General features: G+C 37.5%; 1 protein-coding gene across 1 annotated transcript in view; it reads right to left on the bottom strand.

Annotated features, from left to right (window-relative positions):
• LOC149802240 (inner nuclear membrane protein Man1-like) overlaps positions 1-14,891 on the bottom strand; it is a 79,859-nt gene that overhangs the window by 24,770 nt on the left and 40,198 nt on the right. The window contains exons 8-11 of the mRNA XM_089956664.1: positions 13,571-13,682; positions 10,950-11,070; positions 3,240-3,276; positions 491-578 (exon numbers count right to left, since the gene is read on the bottom strand). Of these exons, the coding sequence (XP_089812790.1) occupies positions 491-578; positions 3,240-3,276; positions 10,950-11,070; positions 13,571-13,682 (358 nt within the window). The remainder of the gene's footprint in view (positions 1-490; positions 579-3,239; positions 3,277-10,949; positions 11,071-13,570; positions 13,683-14,891) is intronic.

Genomic DNA, 14,891 nt, shown 5'->3' with positions numbered 1-14,891 from the left:
AGATCAAGTCTATACTAATGTCTAAAGAGAGGCAAAAGAATAATGAAAGTGCTTTATAGGGATCCAAAACTATACTAATGTCTAAATAGGAGCAACAGCATACTGAAGGCCTTTATAGGGATCCAAGACTACAACACTGGTTTAAGGAAGGGCAACATTAAAATGAAGGCTTATAAAGGGATCCAAGGTTATATCAATTTTTAAAATAGGGCAGTATTATATTGAAGGCCTTTATAGGGATTCAAGGATATACCAAGGCCTTGAAAGAGATCCAAGGCTATACAAATGTTTAAAGAGGGGCAACAGTATACTGAAGGCCTTTATATGGATTCAATGCTATAACAAGGCCTGTATAGGGATCCAAGGCTATTCCAATGTTTAAAGAGGTCAGCAGTATAACAAGGGCCTTTATGGTTAACAAATCACTGTACATATAAAAATGAATATACAAACCTGTAAATAAATGCAAAGTGAATTTAAGTCAACTTACACACTGTAATCAAACATGTTGCGCACTTTTAAGCATGGAGTAGGGCCATAACGAAGTGAGCTGTTGTACTGGCTGTTCTCACCAAAAGCTGAAATGAACAAAGCATTCTTGAACAAATGAAGAATTAATTATCAAATCTTTTTTACCTGTACAATAGAAATCTTGGCATGGAACTTGGGATAAAATGTGCAGTATTATCCAGCATTCATTATCTAATAAAATCTCCAGCAGCTTTAATCTTTAACCATCTCGTTTAAAACTAATATATTTTTTTCTTTTCCTCCCAAAAAGCTGGCCACGTGTACAGTCTGTTAATAATTTTAATATAAAGGACCCAAATTTAAGTTGATCATGTAAAACTGTGACACATTTTAAAAGGGACCTGTGATCCTTGGTCTTATTATGATCTAAATGTTGTTGACATTTTTTATTACTAAAAAGAAAGGTACACCATCAATGGTGGATAGTACAGAAAGGTATATCATCTATGAAGTCTGGTAAAGTGAGGTATACCATATAATGGAGTCTGATATAAAAAAAGGTACACAATTTATGAGGTCTTATGAGAGTAAATAGGGCTCCATCTTTACATACAACTCACACTGAATGTGAATAATGCACCAACAGATCAAGATCCAAATTGCTTGAAATCACAAAATTAAATGATGAGCATGGACCCTGATCAGCTTGCCCATCACAAGACAAACAATGAGCATGGACCCTGATCAGCTTGCCCATCACAATATAAACAATAAGCATGGACCCAGATCCGTTTGTCTATCATAAGATAAACAATGAATGTGACCCTGATCTACTTGTCAATCATAAGGCCAAACAAACAAAAATGTGGTTTTGGTCAGCCGACCATCAGTTTTTCACTGCTGACCCACTCTGGTAGCCTAGTGGTTAGAGCATCCGCCTTGGATGTGGGAGGTCATGGGTTCGATCCCCAGCAGAGTCATACCAAAAACTTACAAAAATGGTACTAACAGCTGCTTCACTTGGCGCTAAGCTTTACGAGGTTAGTGGTAGGACTGGTTAGCCTGGTGTCAGGACAATGTGTCTGGGTGGGACATCACGCTACATGTCTGCGACATGATGCCCCAGTACTAGACATCACTATAAATTGCCACACTGCAGACATCATAGCGATATGACTTAAAAATTGTTAAAGCTACGTTAAAAATGCAAATCATGACACAATACATCTATATAAAAAAAACACCAAAATCCAAATCACACACACACACACACACGCACACACACTGCTGACCCTAGCACTTTGTCCCCAGTGGTTAAAAAACCCTCATTAAATATATGCATATACATGTTTATAAAATATAAAAAAAGACCTGACTAACCTTATTTTAAAACCAGGGCAATAGGAAACAATTTTTTTCCTGGCCTGAGATAAACAATGAACATGGACCCTGATCTGCTTGCCCATGATTGGATAAGCAATGAACATGAACCCTGATATGCTTGCCCATGATAAGATAAGCAATGAACATTGACCCTGATCTGCTTGCCCATGATGAGATAGGCAATGAACATGGACCCTGATCTTGTTGCCCATGATAAGATAAACAATGAACATGGACCCTGATCTGCTTGCCCATAATGAGATAAGCAACGAATATGGACCCTGATCTGCTTGCCCATGATGAGATAGGCAATGAACATGGACCCTGATCTGCTTGCCCAAGATGAGATAAGCAATGAACATGGACCCTGATCTGCTTGCCCAAGATGAGATAAGCAATGAACATGGACCCTGATCTGCTTGCCCATGATGAGATAAGCAATGAACATGGACCCTGATCTTCTGATCCATTATGTGTCCGCAGATCTAGGTTGATACTGTTTTGCAGCTGCAGGGCCTGAAATTAGCAGTAATATGAAACTAGTAAATTTCCTGCTTGTATATCAGTTCTCCTAATTACTGCGATCCAAAAGTTAGTTAAGTTTCAGTTGTGACCAGTCAGCATTAGTCTGTGCTACCATTGGTCATTTTTGTAAAATTTTAATTAAAATATAACGTCCAAATTTTCTCTGCATAAATCCTCAAGAGGAACTAACAATGGGATTTAACTTGTGGTATTTCAAAAAGAGGCTTAAATTCACTTTTCAAAACTTGGCTGTACGACTGTTAGAAACAGGAAAAATGTGGCATTTTTGTAAGTGTTACGCCACTGGAATAAGGCAAAGCTGAAGGAGAATGATATCAACAAATAATGCTTATAATGGGAAAAGCACAACTGAAGGATCCAGCAGACCTGAATGGCTAATTCATGACCAGCATTATGTAATGTAACTGGTGTACAGAATTCATGAAAATGGACACATCGAAAAAATTCCAGGTTCACTCAAGGATTAGTGAAGAGTTAGTAGGACAATTAGATAATTAGATAAGCTACAAGTCATTCTGTTTACAAAGGAATTACTGCTAAATCCCAGACCTGTGTGGGGTATGTGTTACTTTGCTAAAGTAAAGAATTCCACAGAACCAAATCTGCATTGAAGGTAGACACATACCCATGTTATGATCCAAAATCAATACAGAAAGCAGACATATGCCCATATCATTATGATCCAATTCAGTACTTTAATCACATGTGCCCAGATATTATAACGCTTTAAGGTACATAATTACATCAGTGTTCTCTCTCCCCCCTCTCTCTCTTTCTCTCTCTCTCTCACACACACACACACACACACACACACACCAAAATAAATATCAAAAACTTACCTTGGCCTTGCCAGTGCTTTCTACCATTGGGTACTGACTGAAAAAAATAAAAAATTCTTCATCTATTTGTTTAAGACATTTTAAAATGTATATACTGTAAATGCATTATGTTACTGATTGGCTTCTATTTGCACATCAGCACATAAAAGGTTATACTGGAATAATAAAATTGTAGCAAAGTGTCTAGCTCAAGGACATACCATGATGGCCAACACAGGTGGTCAGGTCCACAGTCTTCTAGTCAGGGAGTCCAGAACATTTACCACTCAGCCACTGCAGCTTCAAATGCATTAATAATTTATTACTGCATGTTTAAAATATTCAATATTTTAAAGAGTTGGTTATTTAACTTTGTTTAATGAAGATTCCTTAACTCTCTAAATCTGCCATCACTGCAGTTTGTCTCTGGCAACAAAACAAAGACGAAAAACCTTGAAGACTAGACATGTGTACATACTACACAAATGTTCCCCAACTCTCGTTAATTTTATTTGTCATGACCAAGTTCCAAGTCAAACAGGGAGCCATAAATTGGGAGAATCCTAGGGGATGACTAGTGCCAAATAGTCACTTAACATGTTGAATGTTTCTTTGAATCATGGCCAAACAATTTACACGTCAGCATGAAACATATAAAATCTTGCTCAATGACACTGACAGACAGTGAATACAGCTGACTGCTAGTGAATACAGCTGACTGCTAATAAATGAAAGAAGGCACAAGGTTTATCTACCATATGCCAAGAAAAAACGTGCCTATTACATCTGAGGATCTAATTAATTGCAATGAAAGATCTGTAATTCCTGTCCTGAGTCTATGAACTGTACTTTTGTGCAGAAAATTCTCCTTTAGAAGGTTCATGACAGAAATCTGTGATTTGATCAGGAAAAGATTGAAAAATGCTATAATTAAAATGAGAACACTTAATGATATACTATTTTATTTCTCCTCAACCATGTTGACCAACAGTGACTAATACTCCTGCCATTAGGGATACCACCCCTTACAGGTGAGTTCAGTCCCCTAATCTTACAGCAGGCTTCCTTGATTCCATGCATTTGCCAGACATGTCAGTCAGATCAATGGTTCTGACCAGCGTATAAAACATTGTATCAAATTGTCTTTAATTTGCTTATCCATGAAACTGTTAAATAAACACTTAGTGTTTTATCTACAAATGGCTTCATGTAAGTCATTTGACTCACCAAGGCAAAAAACAGTGAGTCAAAATCCAAATCTATGAGTCTTATTCTAGCCGATGATCAGTTTTCAGTAGTTTTTAAAATATAGTTACATTGTTTAAATACGCAAAGAAAGTATTAGTTATGTAATGTGACTAAAGCCAATAAGGCAATTCCTTTGCTAGAAGCATGTGAACATTCTATATTTGTTAAAAATCTTGCTGAAGGTTTTAATAAATCAGACATAATCTGAGCATACATGACAAGGCGTTTATTGTTGGCTATGTCAGTGCTTTCATCTGCCACTGCTGTTACAAATGACGAATTTTGCAGGTCACATACAAGACTATCCTCAACAACATTTGATAGGCACTCCAGTACCTCTGAACAGGTAGTAGCCAAGTCATAATGATTGGCAGAATTCTTCAAAATGCCAATGGCATCAGTTTCTTCAGCCGCTAAGTTGTGTATTAGATTAAGAAAAGACTTGTATTTTTTTTAAAAGGGATGTTGTCTACACTCAGCCAATGTACACACTTAAGTTTCACTTTCACTGCTATGTCTTGTTTGGAAGAATGTTTTTGTAACCCTGCATTCAAATCTGCCTGGTGTTGTGGAGTGGACCTTCAATCAGCAGTTTGTGTTCTGGCAACACAGCATGCCTTGTCAGTGTACTGTTCTGAAAGTTATTATTCTTTGCACATTTGGTCATGGTGGTTTATTTAGCCTCTGTACATATATCGCAAAATATAAATGAGTCTTAACTGTCACATTCTTCACTTGACTTAACTTCTTTTTGAAAACGCTGCCACCTGTGTTTTCAACCATTGCTGCACGAACTATGTTTTATCTTATGAGTAACCATTGGATGATGAAGGCTCCACCGGTTCAATAACAATACGGTCAGAGGTCTTGGAAACGCTTAAACACGTGTATATGGATGCAATTTTTTTTTATACCTGGGATGCAGAAAATCACTTATAGAGGAATCCTCTTTACGCACGCATTTGCCAGATGGCAAATTCAAGGACTTGCCAGTTCTGCTTCATCCATCTGCTGAGTGGGAAAATGTGTTGATCAAATGATCATTTTAGCTGTGCTGATATTTACAATGAGAAACTTCAGTGTCTGAAAGACCCCCAGATGTACATGTTGTCACTGTACGCGTACATCTGAAGAACATGACCCAATAACTTGGTGGCAAGTTCAAAGACTTGACTAGCTGCAGAGTGGTGGGAAAATGTAATGATATTTACAATGGCTGAATTCAGAGGCAGAAAGACCCAGTGACGTACATTTGTGTAAGAGAACGTCAAATGAACAACTTCAATTTCATTATTGTGTTCATTTCCAAGTGTAGCTGAATCAGCAGTGCATGTGACCTCAAAATCAAGACATGTTGATAGTTAGACAAAATGCTGTTTGAAGATTTGGTTAAGTATTTTAGGGTGACTAGGCGAAGATTGTAATGAGATTCAACAGAGTGCTAGAAGTTGCTAGAACTGATATTTCACATGAAACACTATGTGTGATGCTTAGCTTAGTGCATGGAGTAAGAAGTTTCCTTGGCCTTACATAATGCACTCTCACTTTAATGGACAAACAAGAGTTATATGTCGGTGTGTAAAGAAGTTAGAAAATCAAAGTCAGTGGCAACCACTAGTTCTACTTATCTGGAAATTTAGACACTTCAGGTATGCCCAATATGCTTCTGGTAGGGGACTGCAACTTTGCTGGTGGGACTCCTGTGTTTTCCAAAACAGGAGTCCTGGACACCTAGCTTTAAAATCCTAGCGAGACCTCTACTATTATCACGGTCATAAACGTCCAAAAGATAATTTCGTTTGTTTTGGATCTATTTTACTTTTCTTGCCTTGGATGTCTTTTTAAGTCGAATGCTGACAGTATATTGGAACAACGCAAGGCATAAAATTTGAGCGAATGCAAATTGTTGCTTCACTGCATGACAAAAGTGCACATATAATAATAGTTTCTCGTGTTTATTTTCCGCCTCTTTCTTGAGTGTGGTGATTATACGGTTCTAACATCCTGTTGCTACAAATGATGTGACAGTTACAGGTCACATAAGGTCAGCTCCAGGCTCCACACTCAGTTTTAACCCTATGTGTTATGACAACATTAATGTAAGAAACTAATGTCCACATGTTTTCCATCTGGGAGAGTTGTAATCTAGCCATTAAAGTTGTTAGACCAAAGCTTAATTTTATTTTAATCAACAAAACATAATATTGGGGTGCATTAATTTATCTACTGGTTAATTTATCTACTGGCAATGATTTTTAGACCGAACCTTTGGTTTTTGTTAATAAGTCAAATGTAACATTCGGGTGAGTCAATTTAAGTACCGGCGACTATCGAAAAAGTCTGCGTATTTGATGCATGATGCATGGGTAGATAAAACACTGCACCTAACAAATGAAATTCAAATGTTACAGTCAAGTTCATAAATTATTTCTTCGTCAATGGCTTGTTACAGTTCAACTGCCTGAAGGACACTATGCCCACTCAACTTCCTAAATGGGGGTCAAAACTCATAACTTTATCTGTCAGTGAACAATATCAAAAATTTCAAAGACTAACTTCTTGGTAAATATGTTTGTTATTCTAACGGGTTTTTGTTTTGGTTTTTTCATTGGTAGGCATGTATATACCTGATGTGACAACAGTAAGAAACAGTCATCATTTCGAAATGTTTGGCTTGAGAGAGCACTGCTAACAATGTCAAAGTGTACACTTAATAATGTTCAAAACTGTAACTCTCAGTCGGTGTTTGAGGACAAGAGATTTGACATACATTGCCAAGAAACTCCGAGATACACCCCATTCTGACCATCTCTGCAGTGAGTTTCAAAGGGAGAACTGAAATTTTCAACACATGACAAAGACTTGTCCGCAAATTTAATACAGTGTGATAGATTCCTGGACTGTGAGATTCTTAATGAATTAATTGTGCATAATACAAAGTGTTAAAAGTACCATCAAAACCGAAGCCACCTCATGAGGTTTAAAAAACACCAGCAAAACCGAAGCCACCTCATGAGATTTAAAAAACACCATCAAAACCGAAGGCAACTCATGAGATTTAAAAAACACCATCAAAACCGAAGGCAAATCATGAGATTTAAAAAAAAACATCATCAAAACCGAAGCCACCTCATGAGATTTAAAAAACACCATCAAAACTGAAGCCACCTCATGAGATTTAAAAAACACCAGCAAAACCGAAGCCAACTCATGAGATTAAAAAAACACCATCAAAACCGAAGCCAACTCATGAGATTTAAAAAACACCATCAAAACCAAAGCCACCTCATGAGATTTAAAAAACACCATCAAAACCGAAGCCACCTCATGAGATTTAAAAAACACCATCAAAACCGAAGCCAACTCATGAGATTTAAAAAACACCATCAAAACCGAAGGCAACTCATGAGATTTAAAAAAACACCATCAAAACAAAAGCCACCTCATGAGATTTAAAAACACCATCAAAACCGAAGCCAACTCATGAGATTTAAAAAACACCATCAAAACCGAAGCCAACTCATGAGATTTAAAAAACACCATCAAAACCAAAGCCACCTCATGAGATTTAAAAAACACCATCAAAAGCGAAGCCAACTCATGAGATTTAAAAAACACCATTAAAACTGAAGCCACCTCATGAGATTTAAAAAACAACATCAAAACCGAAGCCACCTCATGAGATTTAAAAAACACCATCAAAACCGAAGCCACCTCATGAGATTTAAAAAACAATCAGAAAACAAATGTACCTTATCACAAAATATGTGTACTAAAGTATATAAAACTACAGTTTCTCCAAAAATACTTACCTGATCATAACAACACTAGAAAATTATTCCTGCTATTTCCAAATCCTACCTTAAAGATAAATTAATTAGTGTGGGACTGCTAGTTTGGGACATATGGCCATCTATAACTCAACTGTCAACAAAAAGGTAGCTATTGTTGACTACACCTGCAATCTTTCTGTCACTGATCATTCCTTTCCTGGTATGCTCACTGATTGGACCATGCTGAGATATGAGCTTACATAGAGCTTTCTCACCTCCTTAGAGATGGGATGGACTGCAGGGTGGCCACATGGTAGGATTGAAAACAAGACTGTAGGAGTGCACATCTTCTGATCAGTCAATGTTACAAGAGACCATCTGGACATTTGCCATTGTGTGGTGAGAAGCCTTACTGACTTCCTTGGCAATAAAGCCAACCAATTCCCAGGCATGGTCACTTCCAGCCTCCCCATTTATCAAAAGATTGCCAGAGATGCCAGGTCTGATAGTAAGAAAGTCAACATGACATTCCTGATCGACTGAGACATGGTGTTAACAACAGTTTGTGCACTTTATAACAGTTGTACAGACATTTCAAAGGCAGTAATAAACTTCTCATGGCTAGGTACATCCGAATTACAAACATCAGTATGTGATTTGTACCAGTTCAGTGAGAAAGTTACAGGCAGCAGCCTCAAAGACAAGAATGGCTCTCGAATTACTGGGGTTATGAATTTTATCAGAGATCATTCTGTAAACTCTGACAACTGAATCAAAATTCTGAAAGATGGATGTTCATCATCATCATCCACATCCACAGAAGCCTCGACTTTATAAACAGTATCCACTGCTGGTGGATGATGGCATTCCAGTGGAGAAAAAATTCTACATAATCCTTTGATTGTTACCTCGGAACTAAATTCCATCCTTTTCATGACTGTATCAGAATATTCAGACAAGTCTGTGTCACTTACCTCATTAGTACAGGGACTGTCCTCCTGTATTTTTGCATTCTGTACAGCAATGATGATGCTGAATTATCACCATGCATGAATAAGGTTTTGTCAGATACGCTAGTATTTCGAGCCAAGTATGTTCTGCATGTTGTATAATCCAGTTGGGGAATGTCAGTTGGGCCAAGCTAGATGGCTCCAAATGTGATGCCATTTTCAATGTACTGGTATGACGGATATGGTTGGTCCAGCAGATTCACTGCAGTAGGATGCCTCGTAGAAACTATCTTGTGACATCCTACTCAATAGTCCAAAATCGAGGTTACACAACAGTCAAAACCGGACATTAATTGTCTGGGTGGCTGGACTGGTAGGTCAGAAGTCAGGGCAGTGTATGACGAATGATATACAATTGCAGGCTGATCCAGAGAGAAAAGATGGAGAGTAATCCCACTTGGCTAAGTTCAATATTTCCAAGCTGCATGACTTGTGCCAAGTTGCCTGCCAAGGCTGGTTAAAAAGGTTCCAGTTTCATCCAACTTGCTTGCAGTCACGGCCCTAGGATGTACGGGTTCCAAGGCAGCATGCAGTACCGAAGGCAGCAAGTGATGAGCAGGACCCCAAGCAAAAAAAATGCATTGTGGAGTTGATTTCCTGAAAGCACGGGGCCCAATGCGGTTTCCTTGCCCTAGGGCTGGGTCTACTTGCTTGTCCATATTCTACAAGATTGATTTGGTTTCGACTAGTTTTGATGTGATCATCAATATAGGCACTGTCAAGTTATCTTCATTGGAAGTGGGAGCAGTATCTCAACATTCCCCAGGAAACTGGTTGATTCCAAATTCGAATGATAGCTTAATACTTCATGCTCACAAGATTTAGTGCATGCCCTTTTAATGCAGCCTTTCAAATGCATTTTCAAGACCTTGGTTTCAACATTTTCTGCACATATTGCACACACACACTATACGGGTGTGAGTAAGAGCATTTGTCATGGTTGTCCACCACAACCTTAAAGCATCTGCACGTTTTATACCTGACCGACATCTCACTAATGCTTGGGCTTCACCAATAAGGGTGTGTGAGAAAGCTTGCCAGTAGCTTCCTGTGGGTCAGTGGTCCTGGGGTTATTCATGGGTTCTTTGTCCACAAGTGACACTGGCTGCCATGTATAAACACATCGTATGCTGAAAAACAGCATTAAACCTATAACTGCAACATCTCAACAATGGAGGACAGAAGACAAGCACTAACAAAAATTATACAAATTGTTCAAATAAGCAATGAATAACTAATAATTTCCTTGGAAAATTCCACTAACCCTTGAACTCAAATTCTAGTAAACACCTTGTTTACCGCTTATAATCATGACAAAAGACGGGTAAGTAAAAACTGTATCCACAAGCCTCAATCACAATCATGACAAATGTAAGGTATTCAAACACTCTATTCACAACCTTCAATCACAGACAAAAATCAAACACACAATATAAATATATGTAACAGTATGTGACAGAGAAACTGCAGTAAATATAGTCTACACAATGGACACAGCAGTCCTAACAGATATGAAATTTTCAACAACAAAGTAACACCCTTTTGTATAAGACTTCTTATTTATACCATATGACGTATCTGTTATCCTTTGACCAACAATATATTGTACTGACATGTGTCAACAATAGCAAAGACATAACTGGAGACAACAAATTCATGACAAGGTTATACTATAAAATAATAAAAAAATCTTGTTATACCTGCATCCATCGCCACACAGTGAACTGCTCTCCCTGTATAACCTGTGTTTCCACCCGAATCCGTGACTCATTGGCCTCCACAAACTTCACAGCATCATTCCACAGGTTCTGAAGCTGGTGTCTGAAAACATTAAATGAAGCCTAATATGATGAAAACTTATATTAAATCAATGCACAAACGGGGCCCCGAGTGGTCTAAAGCACTCTCCATTACGGATCACTGCCATCTCACCTCTGTCCGCATGGGTTCGAGTCTCGGATTCAGCCAATGTGGGTATGCAAGAAAGCTTGCCAGTAGCTTCTCGTGGGTCAGTGGTTCTTTCCGGGGTATTCTGGGGTTCTTCCTCCACCATTAATACTGGCCGCCATGTATAGCCTATCGTGTGCTGAAAAATGGCGTTAAACCCAACAACAACAACAACAACAACAATGTACAAACATGTGATATTCTCCTTGCAGTATCTTCCAAAGAATGCATGTGTGATAAATAACTTTTAATGAATAAAGATAAAACTTGCAATTGTTCATCTTTGTTCTTGGCACAGCAGCAGTGATCAATTTCAAACAACTGCACTGTGTCATATATATTAGAATGGCATGTAATAACAGTGATCACTTTTTAACAAAGGCACTGCCATATACAATAGAATGGCATGTAATAACAGTGACCACTTTTTAACAAAGGCACTATGTCATATGCATTAGAATGCCATGTAATAACAGTGACCACTTTTTAACAAAGGTACTATATCATATACAATTGAATGGCATGTAATAACAGTGACCACTTTTTAACAAAGGCACTACATCATATACAATAGAATGGCATGTAATAACAGTGACCACTTTTTAACAAAGGCACTATGTCATATGCAATAGAATGGCATGTAATAACAGTGACCACTTTTTAACAAAGGCACTATGTCACATGCATTAGAATGCCATGTAATAACAGTGACCACTTTTTAACAAAGGCACTATGTCATATACATTAGAATGCCATGTAATAACAGTGACCACTTTTTAACAAAGGCACTATGTCATATACAATAGAATGGCATGTAATAACAGTGACCACTTTTTAACAAAGGCACTATGTCATATACAATAGAATGGCATGTAATAACAGTGACCACTTTTTAACAAAGGCACTATGTCATTGCATTAGAATGCCATGTAATAACAGTGACCACTTTTTAACAACAGCACTATGTCATAAGCATTAGAATGGCATGTATAACAGTGATCTATTTCTAACAACAGCAGTCATACACATTAGAACTGCATGTAATAACTGTGATCATTTTCTAACAAAATCAATGTCATGCATTAGAAAGAGATCGAATAAGATAGGTTAGTGTGTGTCTATTAATACAGTATATGAGATGAAGACAATGTCATGCATTAGAAAGAGATGGAATAAGATAGGCTAGTGTGTATCTATTGATACAGTGTATGAGATGAAGACAATGTCATGCATTAGAAAGAGATGGAATAAGATAGGCTAGTGTGTGTCTATTGATACAGTATATGAGATGAAGACAATGTCATGCATTAGAAAGAGATGGAATAAGATAGGCTAGTGTGTGTCTATTGATACAGTATATGAGATGAAGACAATGTCATGCATTAGAAAGAGATGGAATAAGATAGGCTAGTGTGTGACTGTTGATACAGTGTATGAGATGAAGACAATGTCATGCATTAGAAAGAGATCGAATAAGATAGGTTAGTGTGTCTATTGATACAGTATATGAGATGAAGACAATGTCATGCATTAGAAAGAGATCGAATAAGATAGGCTAGAGTGTGACTATTGATACAGTGTACGAGATGAAGACAATGACAAATGATGTGTCAACTATTCTGCTTACAGTCTGACTTAAATACAATATATAAAACACACTAAGAACATAAAACAAGGATCTGACAAGAAAGCAATTTAAGAAAGATACCAATTCAACAATACTAATGAATCTTTTATTGAAACACAAAGATCAAAAAATCCTTCCCAGATCTTTGATTATGATATTATACATTTATTGGAAGTGTCAACAAAACTCTTCCAGACCTCTGATTGTACCATTATTATACATTTAATGAAAGTGAGTCTACTTCCTTCAATAAATTTCAAAATGAATCTGTAATTTTTTTAATAATATTCAACATGTGCAGCACATGTACATAATTATAAAGCAGTCCTACTGTATTTGCAGCCACAGCTTTATTTGTACTCTATCCTGGGGACCCGAATGGCCGAGTGGTCTAAAGCGCTCATCGTTCCAGATCACTGCCATCTCACCTCTGTCTGCGTGGGTTCAAGTCCAAGGCTTGGCTAGCGTGGGTACATGGGAAAACCTGCCAGCAGCTTCTCGTGGGTCGATGGTTCTTCCCTGGGTTTTCCAGGGTTCTTCCTCCACCAGTTATACTGGCCGCCATGTATAGCCTATCTTGTGCTGAAAAATGGCATTAAACCATAGAACAACAACAACTCTATCCTGTTACACTGTCAGATTATGTACTAAATTAAACTTTACTAAACAAACAATAAAGATATTATAAAATGTCAATCTGATATAGAAATCTTGCAATATTTAATGAAACTGTGGCTGTGTGCTTACCTCTTTGCGATAGGAATAAGCTGATCTCTGATATGTTGTACTGCCAGGTATGGTGGGTAGTTGACTGGGTCATGCTTTCTTTCACTCTGCTCAGATGCCTCTTTTAAAAGATCTACAATTAATAATTAAAACCAGTCTCTCACTATATTTGAGATTCCATTATGAATATAGATGCGATTCAAAATAATACTGGTCAGAAAAATGGCCAGCAAAGAAGCTATTAAAAACAAAAATCTTGGAGAGAACAAAGGTGGATATAAACTGTAGTTTCCTAACAAATGTAATTTTTTTTCACTGCCCTATGAACTATACTGCCTCAACAAGGTTTTTAGGACAATGAAATAATGTCTAAGGATGTAAAATTTTCGGGAATTTCTACCAGGTACCTGTCAATCCTAACGATCGGTTACCCGGGGACCTGGTCAAAATGAAATTGTATTATATATGAACCTGAACTGCTTTGTAGTTGGTTCACACACACCCACCCCAAGAGAGGTATAAGCGTAATGCATTACTAATATAAGTGGCAAAAAGAGTAATCTGAGCATAAAAAGAGCAATCTATATATTACATGCAATAATTACAGTAAACTGTATGAAAAACATACACATTTATGTTATTTAATGTACATTTGTTCTTGCTACTTACCTGGATCTGCAGTTTAAAAATTTTTGGTCACAAATCGGCTAAATCCATGTGGATTAGTAGTTACTACAAGTGTATAGACACAAACGAATTGGATAAATTATTCTGCATAACACTCCCTTTAACTAGTCTAAATGTTTACAGTAGCTTTCTTAAATAGTCATAAAGTCCAAAAATGATGACTGTTGTAGTATCCTTGAACTGCCATGGTTCATCCCTTAACAACAGTCTGTTGCAACACATTTTAAAGTTTAACAAAATGCCTCTCCTCTAACATTTTGTAGTCATGTAACATCTAACAGTCACACCAATACAGCCCATTTTTTTTATAGTATCTGGCAACATTTTCAATTTAGACTGGTCCACTTGGTTGTTGTTGTTGTTTTAGGGTTTAACACCATTTTTCAGCACATAATAGGCTAAACATGGCGGCCAGTATTAATGGTGGAGGAAGAACACGGGAAAATCCCCGGAAAAAAACACCGACCCACAAGAAGCTACTGGCAAGCTTTCTCACATACCCACATTGTCTGAATCCGAGACTTGAACCCACAAAGAGAGAAGGGAGATGACCTCGGTCCACTAGGTATGTAGTATCAAAACAGAATGAATCTGTGACAAATGGTTTCATGTTCAAGAATCCCATCTATTTTCTTGGAACTGTTTCAAGTAAAAT

Source organism: Sinohyriopsis cumingii, chromosome 4 (assembly GCF_028554795.1).
Source record: "Sinohyriopsis cumingii isolate HCF-2022 chromosome 4, ASM2855479v2, whole genome shotgun sequence".
Taxonomy (NCBI): Eukaryota; Metazoa; Mollusca; class Bivalvia; order Unionida; family Unionidae; genus Sinohyriopsis; species Sinohyriopsis cumingii.
The sequence above is the reverse complement of the archived record's forward strand: the minus strand, read 5'-3'. Positions and strand labels throughout refer to the sequence as shown.